Below are 16316 nucleotides of genomic sequence, written 5' to 3'. Positions count from 1 at the left end.
TCAATGAAGAGGAAATTAAGGCAACCATTAAAAACTATTTTGTCCAATTATATGGCAATAAATATGCCAATCTAGGTGATATATATGAATATTTAAAAAGTATAAATTGCCTAGATGAACAGAAGAAATAGAATTCTTAAATAATCCCATATCAGAAAAAGAAACTGAACAAGCCATCAAAGAACTCCCTACGAAAAAATGTTCAGGGTCTGATAGATTCACAAATGAATTCTATCAAACATTCAAAGGACAGTTAATCCCGATACTATACAAACTATTTGACATAATAAGCAAAGAGGGAGTTCTACTAAATTCATTTCATGACACAAATATGGTACTGATTTCAAAGCCAGGCAGGTCAAAAACAGAGAAGGAAAACTATACACCAATCTCCTTAATGAACATAGATGCAAAAATGTTAAACAGGATACTAGCAAAAAGATTCCAGCAAGTCATCATGAGGGTTATTCACTATGATCAGGTGGGATTTGTACCAGGAATGCAAGGATAGTTCAACATCAGGAAACCCATCCACATAATTGACCAAACAAACCAACAAAAATCACATGATTATCTCAATAGACGCAGAAAAAGCTTTTGACAAAATACAATACTCATTCCTATTGAAAACACTAAAAAGTATAGGAATAGAAGGGTCTTTCCTAAAAATAATAAACAGCATCTATCTAAAACCATCAGCCAACATCATCTGCAATAGGGATAAACTAGATGCATTCCCAATAAGATCAGGAGTGAAAAAAGGATGCCCATTATCACCTTTGTTATCAACATTGTATTAGAAGCACTAGAAGTAGCAATTAGAGAAGAAAAAGAAATTGAGGGTATTAAATTAAATTAATTGGCAATGAGGAGACCAAGCTATCACTCTTTGAAGATGGCATGATGGTCTACTTAAAGAATCCTAGAGAATCAACTAAAAAGCTACTCAAAATAATCAACAACTTTAGCAAAGTTGCAGAATACAAAGTAAACTCACATAAATCATCAGCATTTCCATCTCCGACACATCTCAGCAGCAAGAATTAAAAAAGAAATTCCATTTAAAATCACCCTAGACAATATAAAATACTTAGGAATCTATCTGCCGAGAGAAATATGGGAACTATATGAACACAACTACAAAACACTTTCCATACAATTAAAACTGGAACTAAACATTTGGAAAAGCATTAACTGCTCATGGGTAGGACAAGGAAACATAATAAAAAATGACCATACTACCCAAACTTATTTACCTATTTAGTGCCATACCAATCGAACTACCAAAAAAAACCTATTTTACTGAATTAGAAAAAAAAATAACAAAGTTCATTCAGCAGAACAAAAGATCAAGGATACCCAGGAAAACAATGAAAAAAAAATGCAAAGGAAGGTGGCCTTGCAATAGCAGATCTCAAACTATACTATAAAGCAGTGATTATCAAAACAATATGGTACTGACTAAGAGACAGAAAGGAGGATCAGTGGAATAGCCTTGGCGTAAGTAACTTCAGCAAGATAGTCTATGACAAGCCCAAAGATCACCGTTTTGGGGACAAAAATCAACTATTTGATAAGAATTTCTGGGAAAATTAGAAGACAGTGTGGAAGAGATTAGGTCTGAACACCTCACACCCTACACCAAGATAAACTCAGAATGTGTGAAAGGAAACTATAAACAAATTAGGTGAACACAGAATAGTATACATGTCAGATCTTTGGGAAAGGGAAGATTTTAAAACCAAGAAAGACTTAGAAAAAGTCACAAAATGTAAAATAAATAATTTTTATTACATCAAATTAAAAAGTTTTTTTTTTACAAACAAAACCAATGTAACCAAAATTAGAAGAGAAGTAACAAATTGGCAAGCAATCTTCATAACAAAAACCTCTGATAAAGGGGACATGAACAGGCAGTTTTCAGGTAAAGAAATCAAAAATATTAATAAAGCATGGGGAAAAGTGTTCTAAATTTCTTATTATCACAGAGGTGCAAATCAAAACAACTTTGAGGTATCACCTCACACCTAGCAGATTGACTAACATGACAGCAAAGGAAAGTAATGAATGCTAGAGGGGATGTGGCAAAGTCAGGACATTAATTCTTTGCTGGTGGAATTGTGAATTGATCCAACCATTTTGGAGGGCAATTTGGAACTATGACCAAAGGGTGATAAAAGACTGCCTGCCCTTTGATCCAGCCATAGTATTACTGGGTTTTTACCCCAAAGCAATAATAAGGAAAAATACATGAACAAGAATATTCATAGCTGCGCTCTTTGTGGTAGCAAAAAAATTGGAAAATGAGGGGATGCCCTTCAATTGGGGAATGGCTGAACAAATTGTGGTATATGTTGGTGATGGAATACTATTGTGCTAAAAGGAATAATAAAGTGGAAGAATTCCATGGGGTCTGGGACCACCTCCAGGAAGTGATGCCGATCTAAAGGAGCAGAACCAGGAGCACATTGTACATTCGAATGTAATGAACTTCTCCATTAGTGGCAATGTTGTGATCCCAAATGGATTGAGAGAAAGAACACTATCCATATTCAGAGGAAAAACTGTAGGAGTAAAAACACCAAAGAGAAACAACTGCTTGATTACTTGGGTCAAAGGGATATGGTTGGGGATATAGACCCTAAATGAGCATCCTAGTGCAAACATCAACAGCATGGAAATAGGTTCTGATCAAGGACACATGTATTATCCAGTGGAATTGTGCATCGGCTATGGGAAGGACTGGGGCAAGGGGAGGGTAGAATAGAATATGATTTTCGTAACCAAGGAAAAATGTTTGAATTTGACCAAATAAAATTTAAAAAAAAAAAAAGAAATTACCTCAGTTATTGTGTAGTCCAAATCCTTCATTATACAGATGAGGAAACTGGGATCCAGGAAGAAGTGATGTAGCCAAGGTCATATAAACTGGTTTGTGGCAGAGCCAAGGAGACCCAGTCAATTGACTTCCAGTCAATAGTTTTTCTGTTATGCCAAAATATTTTTCATATCCAAACTATAATCACTCCCAAAGTTTGAGTAAGAATACTAAGCATTTGTTTTTTGACAATTAGACCTTTTATTTATTTATCTGTTTGTTGTTTGTTTATTCATTCATTTATTTTTTGTTTGTTTATTTGCTTAATTCTCTCAGGAAGACGCAGATGTGGAATGGAAGTTTGCTCGAGCTAAGCTTTGGTTATCTTATTTTGATGAAGGTCGGACTCTACCTGCTCCTTTTAACCTAGTGCCAAGTCCTAAATCATTTTATTATCTCATAATGAGAATCAAAATGTGCCTCATAAAACTCTGCAAATCCAAGGCCAAAAGTTGTGAAAATGACCTTGAGATGGGCATGCTGAATTCTAAGTTGAGGGTAGGTGACAACTTCATTTTGGTGGTTATCAGGTTTGGGGTTTGTTTTTTGTGTGTTTGCTCTTGTGCTTTTGCTTTTGATATTGACATGTAATAGAAGAATGAATTTTTAAAAATAGAGACAGCAGGAGATGTAAGGGCCTGTTCTACTTTCCTTAGCATTGGTCAGTTCCTAATTCAAATCCTTGGTATAATAATTCTATTTAAAAAGTTAGTTCAAGAATGGGAGGAAGCATTTAAAGAGAGTAAGAAATGGTTTACGATTAGACTATCAGGACAAGGGTCTGGCAAAGCTTTAAAGTCACAAAAACTTGACAGCCTGTCACCTCTCTTCTTACCCATGTTTATATTCTTTCTCCCCAGCCCCATAAGTCCCCAGATTCCCCAAGGTGCCTCACAGTAGCATTCTTCTCAAACCTGCTTTTCTTCCTACCTTCTGGAGACACAGGACATCTGTAATCCCAGGAAGGGATTACAATGTCAAGAATTTTAGGCATTGCAATGGGCCAATGGAGGATATATTAGAGGCCAGATGGAAGGTTTCCAGAGTCCTTAAAATAACACTATATGGTGTGCTGGTCTACTGGGTTTCAGTAAATAGAGAAGACTATGGGTGACTGTGTGTTTATGAGTTTGTATGTATGTGCATATGTATGTATATATATATATATATGTGTGTGTGTGTGTGTGTGTGTGTGTATCCCTAAATTTAAAGGGCCAGACATGTCTAAGATGCTACAGATTTTATAGGATGGGTCATGAAATTCTCAAAGCAAAAACAAAGTAATTTTATTTTACTTTCAATTTAAAAATCAATAAATGTCCCCAGGGTTTTATGGGCAATTTATGGTGCCTGGAGACATTCATCCCCCAGAACTATTCATAATCCTAGCTCACAAGACCCCAGAAAAGTGTTTACCTGTTCTAGGCAGCCCGAAGATATAATTAATTCAAATCAAAGAAAAGTAATGAGATAGTGTAGTAAGAAAAAAAATAATAAAAGATTTCCCCTCAAGTTGAGCCATACTCTCTTATATATATATATATATATATGTATATATATATATATATATATATATACACACAGCCAACCAGAAGAAAGCACATGTGTAAGAAATAAATAATAGATAGACTTTTGCATAACAAACATATACAGGAAGGTTACACATGTAGTAAACAAAGCTTCCGAACTTAATTTCTTGCACTTAATTTGAACATGAAGTTGACAAACCTCTTCTGGCTATGAACCTGTTCTACATAAGTATCACAACCTAAAAAAAAAAACAGTATTTGAAATCTGGAAAGTTTATCTTTCATCTTTCATCAAGGGCATGTTATGAGGTACACCCGGAATAATGTAAAGGAAATATATCTTCATTTGGAAAATACAGACCCAATTCATAGGGTCTTTAATATGAATGTAATTAGCTGAAGTTACAAAAATATGTGGAGTGGTATATGCATTACTCTTAACTTTCAGTGAACAGATTCAGCCTTCATAGACTTAAATTTTTTTCAATGGTTTAAAAGATTCTGGGTTAACAAGGCTGCAGTATAAAGGCAGAACTCTTCCTCTCCTCATCACCTACCAATTTAGACTACCTCAGAAGGCCAAAAAAACAAATTCATACAAACAAAGGGACCCCACAGTAGGGCACAGCATTGAAAGTATATGGGATTTGGGCATTTCCACACTATGAGCAGGTGAAAGAGTTTCCACCAAAACACAACCAGATCAACCCTCCCCCACTACACCTGCAGAGCCAGAGGCAGGACCAGCATGTGCTAGAATTGGAGAGCTGCAAACACTAGACACTGGGGAGACCCGAGAGGTGACCTCAGGCAAAAAAAAATGCTCCTTAGCTCCATACACAGAAAGCCTGCCTCCTCATTCAGACTTCTAACTAAAAAGGGCAGGAAAAACCAGCATAGTGACGGTAAACAATGCCAGGAAAAACAACTTCCCAACAGCAAGAAGAACAATAAGAAGGCATTGACCCTGGATACTTTTTATGGAGAAAAAAAATGCAGACTACATATTATGCAGCAGAAGATGACAAAGAAGTAAATAATGAATCCAACCCTTCCAAAAAAATGGAAATTGGCCACAAGCTCTTGACGAATTTCAATCAGAGTTTATGAGAAAGATGGAAGAGTTTTGGCAAGAAAAGTGAGAAAAAGTTCAAAAAGAAAATAACAGTTTATAAGACAGGAACTCACAATTGGAGACCAAAATTAAACAGCTGGAAGCCATAAAAAGGAGGATAGATGAAACCAAAAATGGAAAATGAAAATATTATACTGTAAAATCAAAAGATTATAGTGGGAACACATTCCTTAAGGACAAGAATTGGGCAATACGAAGCCAATGATCTCACAAAACAGCAAGAATTAATAAAGCAAAGTGAAAAGACTGACAAAATAGAAGGAAACATAAAATATCTCATTGAGAAAATGAATGATTTGGAAAACAGATTGAGAAGAGACAATTTGAGAATCATTGGTCTATCTGAATACCCAGAAATTAACAGAAATCTTGATATCATACTACAAGAAATTTTCCAAGAAAACTGTTCCAATGTTCTTGAACAAGAGGACACAATTGACATAGAAAGAGTTCATACAACACCTTCTGCATTAAATCCTCAAAAGACAACTCCCAGGAATATAATTGGCAAATTCAAGACCTTACAAGCTAAGGATAATTTTTTACAGGAAGCCAAAAGAGAGACAATTCAGATATCAAGGAGCACCAATCAGAATTACACAAGATCTGGAAGTTTCCACAATAAAGGACCACAAGGCTTGGAATATGATATTCAGAAAGGCAAGAGAATTGGGTCTTCAACCAAGGATCACTTACCTATCAAAACTGACTATATGCTTCCAGGATAAAGTATGGGCATTCAACAAAAGATTTCCAAGTATTTGTAAAGAAAAGACCAGAACTTAGCAGAAAATTCAATATCCAAGCACAAATCAAGAGAAACATTAAAAGGTAAACAACAAAGAGAGAGGAAAGAAAAAAATGTTTTTTATTTAAATTTTCTTCTTTAAGGGCTTCTATAAGATCAAATTGTTTATATTAGCAGATGGAAAAATGTTATTTGTAACTCTCAAAAATTATATTTACTATTATAGTAATTAGAAGAATCATTCATAGGTAGAGATTGGTGTAATAAGTGGTCTAAGATGATATGCAAAAAAAGAAAAAGGTGATGGCATCAAGAGAAATTTGAAGGAATAAGATAAATAGTATAATCTATATCACACAAAGAGGCACATGGGAAGCAGAGGGGAAAAATACTATTATAAGAAGGAGAGGAAGAGAGTGCTAATAGGTAATACTTGAACCTTGCTCTCAGTGGAATCAATTCTGAAAGGGAAGAGCATCTAGATCCATTGGAGTATCAAATTCTATCTTACCCCACAGCGAACGTGAAAAGGGAAAAAGTAGGAGGGGTGGGGAAGGGAGTACAAGAAGGAGGGGGGGAAGACTGGAGGTAGGGAACTTAAAAGATGCTAAAAAAGAATAAGAAAGGTACAAAAAGGGAGAGGGCTAAAAGGGAAGTATATTAATGGTGGAGATTAGGGGGCCTGATTAAAAGCAAACCACTGGTTAAAAAGGGTATATAGCAAGAGAAGAAAGTGCAGAACTAAGACAGGATATCAAAATGTGGGGACTACACAAATGGCAATCATAACTCTGAATGTGAATGGAATGAACTCATCCATAAAACAAAAACAAATAAAGTGTATTCGAAACCAAAATCCTACCATATGTTGTCTATAAGAAACACACACAAAGCACATAGACACACACAGGGTAAAGGTCAAAGACTGGAGCAAAATTTATTGGACCTCAATTGAGAAAAAGAAGGCAGGAGTTGCAATCATGATATCTAACAAAGCCAAAGTAAAAAGAGATCTGATTAAAAGAGATCGGGAAGGTAATTACATACTATTAAAAGGCAGTATAGACAATGAGGAAATATCAGTAATCAGCATGTTTGCACCAAATGGTATGGCATCCAAATTTCTAAAGGAGAAACTAGCAGGTTTGAAGGAGGAAATAGATAGTAAAACTATACTAGTGGGATACCTGAACCTTCCTCTAACAGATCTAGATAAATCAAACCAAAAAGTAAGAAAAAGGTAAGAGATGTGAATAAAATCTTAGAAAAATTAGAGTTAATAGATATGTGGAGAAAAATAAATAGAGACAAAAAGGAATAGACATTCTTTTCAGCAGCAAATGTTACATTCACAAAGATTGACCATGTAATATTGCAAAAACATAGCAAACAAGTGCAAAAAAAGCTGAAATAAGAAATGCAAACTTTTCATATCATAATGCAATAAAAATAATAATTAGTAAGGGTAAATGGAGAGTCAAATCAAAAATTAATTGGAAATTAAATATTATTCTCCAAAGTTGGTTAGTTAAAGAACAAATACTAGAAACAATAATTTCATTGAAGAAAATGACAATGATGAGATATCTTTTCAAAATCTATGGGATGCAGCCATAGGAGTACTCAGGGGAAAATTTATATCCTTGAGTTCATATATTAACAAATTAGGAAGGGCAAAAGCCCATGAATTGGGCATGAAAATTAAAAAACTAGAAAATGAATGAATTAAAAATCCTCAGATGAAGACTAAATTAGAGATACTAAAAATCAAAAGAGAAATTAATAAAATTTAAAGTAAAAAAATATTGATTTAATAAATAAGACTAGAAGCTGGTACTTTGAAAAAAACAAATAAAATAGACAAAGTACTGGTCAATCAAATTTTAAAAAGGAAAGAAGAAAACCAAATTGACAGTATTCAAGATGAAAAAGGAGACCTCACCTCTAATGAAGAGGAAATTAAAGCAATCATTAAAACTATTATGCCCAATTATATGTCAATAAATATGCCAATATAGGTGATATGGATGAATATTTACAAAAATATAAATTGCCTAGATTAACAGAGGAAGAAATAGACTACCTAGACAACTCCATATCAAAAGAAGAAATTGAACAAGCCATCAAAGAACTCCCTAAAAAAAAAAAAAACCCAGGTCCAGATGGATACACAAATGAATTCTATCAAACATTCAAAGAACAACTAATCCCAGTATTATACAAACTATTTGATAGAATAAATAAAGAAGGAGTTCTACCAGATTCCTTCTATGACACAAATATGGTACAGATTCCAAAGCCAGGGAGGTCAAAAACAGAAAAGGAAAACTATAGATCAATCTCCCTAATGAACATAGATGCAAAAATCTTTTTTTTCTTTTTTTTATATTTTATTTGATCATTTCCCAGCATTATTCATTAAAGACATAGATCATTTTCTTTTCCTCCCCCCCAACCCCCATAGCCGACACGTAAATCCACTGGGCATTACATGTTTTCTTGATTTGAACCCATTGCTTTGTTGATAGTATTTGCATTAGAGTGTTCATTTAGAGTCTCTCCTCTGTCATGTCCCCTCAACCGCTTATTCAGGCAGTTGCTTTTCCTCGGTGTTTCTACTCCCATAGTTTATCCTTTGCTTAAGAATAGTGTTTTTTTCTCCTAGATCCCTGAAAATTGTTCAGGGACATTACACCGCCACTAATGGAGAAGTCCATTACGTTCGATTGTACCACAGTGTATTAATCTCTGTGTACAATGTTCTCCTGGTTCTGCTCCTCTCGCTCTGCATCACTTCCTGGAGGTTGTTCCAGTCTCCATGGAACTTCACTTTATTATTCCTTTTAGCACAATAGTATTCCATCACCAACATATACCACAATTTGCTCAGCCATTCCCCAATTGATGGGCATCCCCTCGTTTTCCAGTTTTTGGCCACCACAAAGAGCGCAGCTATGAATATTTTTGTACAAGTCTTTTTGTCCATTATGTCTTTGGGGTATAGACCCAGCAGTAGATGCAAAAATCTTAAACAGAATACAAGTAAAAAGACTCCAACAAGTGATCATGAGGGTTATTCATTATGATCTGATGGGATTTATACCAGGAATGCAAGAATGGTTCAATATTAGGAAAATCATGCACATAATTGACTATATCAATCAGCAAACCAACAAAAATCACATGGTTATCTCAATACATGGAGATAAAGCCTTTGACAAAATACAACAGTCATTCGTATTGAAAACACCAGAAAATATAGCAATAGAAGGGCCTTTCCTAAAAATAATAAACAGTATTTATCTAAAATCATCAAGTATCACCTGCAATGGGGACAAATTAGAAGCATTCCCAATAAGATCAGGAGTGAAACAAGGATGCACATGATCACCTCTATTATTTATCGTTGTACTAGAAATACTAGAAGAAGCAATTAGAGAAGAAAAAGAAATTGAAGATATTAAAATAAGTAATGAGGAGACCAAGTTATTACTCTTTGCAAATGGCATGATGGTCTACTTGAATCCTAGAGAATCAACTAAAAAGCTAGTCAAAATAATCAACAACTTTAGCAAAGTTGCAGGATACAAAATAAACTCACATAAGTCATCAGTATTTCTATATTTTTCCAACTCACCTCAGCAGCAAGAATTAGAAAGAGAAATTCCATTTAAATCAAGCTAGACAATATAAAATACTTAGGAATCTATCTGCCAAGACAAAAGCAGGAACCATTTGAACACAACTACAAAACACTTTCCACACAATTAAAACTGGATCTAAATAATTGGAAAAACATTAATTGTTTATGGGTAGGACAAGTTAACATAATAAAAATGAAAATCTTACCCAAACTAATTTACTTATTTAGTGCAATACCCATCAAACTACCAAGAAACTTTTTTTTTTACTGAATTAGAAAAATCTATTACAAAGTTTATTTGGAAGAACAAAAGATCAAGAATATCAAGGGAAAAAATTTTTGAAAGAAGGTGACCTAGCAGTACTAGATCTCAAACTATATTATAAAGCAGTGGTCATCAAAACAATATGGTACTGGCTAAGAGACAGTAGGGAGGATCAGTGGAATAGACTTGGGGTGTGACCTCAGCAAGACAGTCTAGGATAAACCCACAGAGCCCAGCTTTGGGGACCAAAAATCCATTATTTGACAAAAACTGCTGGGGAAATTGGAAAACAGCATGGGAGAAGTTGGGTTTGGATCAACATGTCACACCCTACACCAAGATAGACTCAGAATGGGTGAATGACTTGAATATAAAGAAGGAAACTATAAGTAAATTAGATGAACACATAATAATATACTTGTCAGATCTTTGGGAAAGGAAAGATTTCAAGACCAAGGAAGACTTAGAAAACATTATAAAATGTAAAATAAATAATTTTGATTAAATTAAATTTAAATGTTTGTGTACAAACAAAACCAATGCAACGAAAATTAGAAGGGAAGCAGCCAATTGGGAAACCATCTTCATAATAAAAACCTCTGACAAAGGTCTAATTAGTCAAATTTATAAAGAGCTAAACCAATTGTACGAAAAATCAAGGCATTCTCCAATTGATAAATGGACAAGGGACATGAATAGGCAATTTTTCAGTTAAGGAAATCAAAACTCTTAATAAGCACATGAAAAAGTGTTCTAAATCTCATAATCAGAGGGATGCAAATCAAAACAACTCTGAGGTATCACCTCACATGTAGCAGATTGGCTAACATGATAGTAAAGGAAAGTAATAAATGCTGGATGGGCTGTGGCAAAATTGGGATATTAATACATTGCTAGTGGAGTTGTGAATTTATCCAGCCATTCTGGATGGCAATTTGGAACTTTGCGCAAAGTGTGCTAAAGGACTGCTGGGTTTATACCCCAAAGAGATTATAAGGAAAAAGACTTGTTCCAAAATATTCATAGCTGCGCTCTTTGTGGTGGCAAAAAAATTGGAAAATGAGAGAATGTCCTTCAATTGGGGAATGGCTGTACAAATTATGGTATCTATTCATGATGGAATACTATTGTGCTCAAAGAAACAATGAACTGGAGGAATTCCATGTGAACTAGAACAACCTCCAGGAATTGATGCTCTGTGAAAGGAGCAGGAGAACAATGCACACAGAGGCTGATACACTTTCATACAATCAAATGTAATGGACTTCTCTATTAGATCATGCCATGATCTAAGGCAATTCTGAGGGACATAGGAGAAAGAACGCTATCCACTTTCAGAGGAAGAACTGTGGGAATAAAAACACAGAAGAAAAACAAGTGCTCAATCACAAGGGTTGATGGGGATATGATTGGGGATGTAGACTCTAAATCATCACCCTAGTACAAATATTAATGGTATAAAAATGGGGCTTGATCAATGACACATGTAAAACCCAGAGGAATTACACGTCAGCAATGGAATGGGGTTTGGGGAAGGGCAAGGAAAAAAAACATGAATCTCTTGTAACAATGGAAAGCTATTCTAAATTAGTTAATTAAATAAAATTTTCAAAAAAATAAATAAGGAAAAATAAAAAATTAAAGATACTCTTGCTTTGAATATTGCTCAAAATTTTACTTTTCCTTAGATAGTAGGTGGTAGCTGAGTAATTAATCTCTTGACTCTGATCTGACATGAATGAGCCCTTCTAATGTTGGTCTCAATTTACTTTCATTGACAAGTATATATAAACCTAGTTTTTTATAGCCTAATGGAATATCCCTGGTGTATTGCTCTTTTAGAAAATTTGTTCCACATGGGTGCTGTCCAAGTTTCAATTTGTTTATTGTTACAGAAATCTCGTTACCAGACCAGCATGGGGAATGCTGACAATCTTACTGTGAAGAACACATTCAGTAAACCCACAAGATATCAGGTAACAATCCTCTTCTAAAAATATAATGCGAAGTTCAAGCAGGCATCAATGAAGGAAACCTTGATTAAAAACATGGTTCATTTTTACAGATTCAATTCAAAGACATCACTGCAGGGGCAGCTGGGTAACTCAGTGGATTGAGAGCCAGGCCTATAGACAGGAGATCCTGGGTTAAAAATCTGACCTCTGATACTTCCCAGCTGTGTGACCCTGGGCAAGTCACTTAACCCCCATTGCCTAGCCCTTACCACTCTTCTGCCTTGGAACCAATACACAGTATTGATTCCAAGAAGGAAGGTAAGGGTTTTAAATAAAGATATCACTGGTCTAATCATGCCCTCTAACACCTTCCTAGATAATACTAGTCCTATAGACTGATATCAGTGGCATTAAAGCAGTAGTATCCAGATTGTATATCCAGAGCTGGTATCTTTGTCATTGCTACTATTCCTGCTCCTGCTGCTACTACTGATGGTGTTTATGGTGGTGGCTAAGTTTCAAAAGTACATTTGACCTTTTATCTCATTTAATAATAATGACAACGCTATGAGGTAAGCACTCTAAGCTGTTGAGGCACAGATGGCATCATCACTCGGAACTTTTGTACAACCTTCACCATGGCATTAAGAAAATATCAGCCTGTCTTAGCCAGTGCCTTGGAATTGATGTATGACCCAAAACTGATCCTCATCTCATATCCATAGACAAACATGAGCTGCATCTCATCTGCAAGTGTGTTTTACCTACATGTATCACCATGACTTGTCTGGGGATGTCTTATAGAGTCATGTTTGGGCTATGAATCAGCTCTAAGTCTAGAATAGTGGACATGCCAGTCAGAGAATTGCTGAGTTCTCCTCTTGGCTTCTGGAAGAAATAAACTCTAGAATGTAAATCAATCTATCAAGCATTTATTCTACCTATAATTTGCAAAGCATAGTGGTAAGTATTTGAGATGCAAAGACAAAATGCAACTATTCCTGCCTTCAGTGAATTTATGGTATCCTGCTAGGGAATATAGGAGAGAGGGTGAGAGAATTGTAATTTGAAGGAGAGCACATCAATAAATAATGGGGTCAGGAAAATCTTTCTGTAAGAGATGGCGTATAATCTGATTCTTTAAAAAAACGCAGAGATTCTATGAGGCAGAGAATGATTTTTAAAAGAACAGAAAAATAAAGTTAAAATGCAAAGAAAATGGAGGGTTCATTAATCCAATTTCATTGGTCACAGTAGGGTCAGATCTTTCAGGCCACATGTGTCATATACTGAGAAATTCACCATGATATTTGATCTCCTAAAGTCCTAGCCTTCAGAGTTCTAAAGTGTCACATCTTTCCAAAAAGAATTATTGTTTGTCAGTATAATGTGAAAGGGAATGATCTAAATTGTCAAGCTGAAAGTCTGAAAAAAAGTGACATATCACAGTAAGACACTAGCATTTACAGTAATGGAATTCACATCTGAAAACAGAACATGAGAATCTCACTTTACCCAAAAGATATGTTATTTTTAAAAATCATGAAGGGACCTAATTTGGGTAAAGAAATTTGGAAAAGCCTGCTGCTTAGAGAAATATTGTACAAAACAAATCCTTGCTCAGAACTCCAATTAATCTTTTGAATAAAACAGAAAGAATAATCACCATACATCTTCCCTAAAATTCACATTTTATCTAGGGCAATATTATGAAGGTATGGATTTTTTTTCCTTTTACTCCTTCCAACATTCTGCCAGTTGCCTATCTTGTTTCTTGGTAGCACCTTAATACCAACAGAATATAAGTTCCTCAAGAAATATGGATTATTGCATTTTTATTTCTTTTTATTATATTTACAACATCTACTACAATGTCTAGCACTTACTGCTTGTTTGTTGATTGATTATTTTAAAAGGTTTTTTTGACTCTGTAAGAGTTGTTCAGGTTTGGTTTGTTTTTTTTCATGAGAAAGAAAGTAGAACTCTTGACTTCATTAGGTAGGTATGTTGTGTTTTATATATTTCTTTCATTCATTTAATTTCTCTGACCCTCAGTTTCTCCATCTGTAAACCATATTAGTTCACATTTATATGGTCCTTTAATATTACCAATGAGTTTAACATGACTTGATCCTCACCACAACCCAGTGAAGTAAGTACCACTAGGATTGTAAATGAGGTAACTGAGATTCAGAAAGGGAACTTAGCCAGGAACATGTTCAAGGCAATATTCAAAGCCAGGCCTCTCATGATTCCAAGTCAAGTATCCTTAACTGTGGAATGTTGCCATTGAAGTGAGAATAGGTTGACCAAATCTTCCAACTTTGACACTGCAGTTCTAACAGGAGGATAATATATGGAGGCACTTCAACTACCTTATCAGACAAAAATCTGCATTAGCCATCCCACTAATGTCTAGTAGAAATATTCTTTTTACTAGCATGATGAAAAAGAGGATGTTAACCTAGAAGGCAAAATTCTGAGAGATAACATTTGCCTCTCAATATGCTCATACTGCTCTCTGATGTGAATTTCAATTCATCCTTTCAACTCCACTTAGAGTCAATGGAAAACCAGTGAATAGGGAATGGAGCACATTAGTGATTAGAGTTCCTGCCTTTAGCTCCTGTCATAACAGATTTCACTTGTTCCCATCTCCTCTAATCAAGTGGAGATCGGAGCCCAAAGCTTTCAGGCTTTCAGGATTCATTCAGCAGCTTGACCCAGCTGGCATCTTCTTGAGGAGAGTAATTATAAATATAGCCTCCATCTTGAACTTGAGGCTCTAATCTAATATACCTCTGCATGCCAGGTGCCAGCTTAGCAGTTAGAGGGATTTAATTATACAACTGAGAAGCAGCTCATCATGAAAGGCTTTATGCTCTTATCTGAAGACATTCCCTATCACCAGTAGATGAATCTGGGAACTAATTATGCTCTGTTCTGAGGACTGTCAGTAGTATCATTTTAAGGCATTTTGCCAACTGAGTCCTTTAGTCAGTTAGCAAAAAGTTAGCAAAAAGAAATGTTTTTCATTTTCAGGTCATTCAGAGAAGATGATAGATGAACTACATTTCTAAGAATTAAGAAAACCCAGACTGATTACAAAATCCTTTCTGTTTTAAATACAGAGGCAATTAATAGAACATTTTTTGTGAGTGTCTATTTAGGATCCAAAATCAATCCTTTATAAGTCCTACCATTCTCAGCACATTCCCACTGAGTGAGCTAATTTCATTTAATTCAACTCAGCCAGCATTTACTCAGTAACTAATATACCTGTAAATTTCCCAAACATTGCAGTTTTAATTTATGAGAGCCAGGACACTTCAGCATGGCTGTTCCAGTTCTTTTGTGAGGTCTCTGGGTTATCAATGAATCCGCAAAACTTAGCTCATGATGCACTTCATTGAATGTATTAGGAAGAGTTCTAAGAGACTTGGAAGTAGATTATGTAGATAAGGAAGAAGAAAGAAAAATTAATATGGCTTCATATCAGAGCAAAGTTGTGAAGAAATGTCAGGACACAGGACTCAGTAGCTTTCCTCCCAACACTTTCTGAGTGACCTTGAATACTTCATGTAATCTTTCTTTCCTAACATTTCTCAATCTATACAATGGGAACAGTGAACTTTGAGTTGATAATGAAAAATGGGCTAAAGACATGAGATGACCTTTCAGGCTATGCTATCATGTTTATGGCATTTGAGTCAAATCCTTGCTTCAAAATCAAACTCTCTAGTAAAATTTCTGTCCCTGCTCTTTTAGCCTTATGTGGGGAGGGCGGCTAAGGTTTCCCGAATTCAACACAAAAAGGTGAAGGACTTTTTTTAAACATTTCAGATGTGTATAACATTTATAGGAATTATAACATTGCCTCTTATCTTCTTCTTTATGGCCATTTATAGTCATTTGGGTCTCATTCTCTCCTCAACTTCCTGCAACCCTTTAGGACTTCCCTCTGGGTAGTTCCAAAGCAGCAAGCAAAAGCAGAGAGCAATGAAAACTCATTCTGATCATCCCCATCAGGATGTGTCAGAATTTCTGTAACATTCTGAGTAAAACAAAAGTACCTAAGATTACTAAGAATAGCATTCTTCTTCAAATTGGCTTAGATTTTTTTTTAAAGTTTGGATCCTTAAGGTTTTGTTGAGTTTTTTCTT

General features: G+C 35.1%; 1 protein-coding gene across 1 annotated transcript in view; it reads left to right on the top strand.

The window, feature by feature from the left end:
• TRPC7 (transient receptor potential cation channel subfamily C member 7) overlaps nt 1–16316 on the top strand; it is a 460933-nt gene that overhangs the window by 422224 nt on the left and 22393 nt on the right. The window contains exons 9-10 of the mRNA XM_016428186.2: nt 3155–3376; nt 12094–12174. Of these exons, the coding sequence (XP_016283672.2) occupies nt 3155–3376; nt 12094–12174 (303 nt within the window). The remainder of the gene's footprint in view (nt 1–3154; nt 3377–12093; nt 12175–16316) is intronic.

This window comes from Monodelphis domestica, chromosome 1, assembly GCF_027887165.1.
Source record: "Monodelphis domestica isolate mMonDom1 chromosome 1, mMonDom1.pri, whole genome shotgun sequence".
Classification (NCBI taxonomy): domain Eukaryota; kingdom Metazoa; phylum Chordata; class Mammalia; order Didelphimorphia; family Didelphidae; genus Monodelphis; species Monodelphis domestica.
Note: the sequence above shows the minus strand (reverse complement) of the source record. Positions and strands in the feature narration are given on the sequence as shown.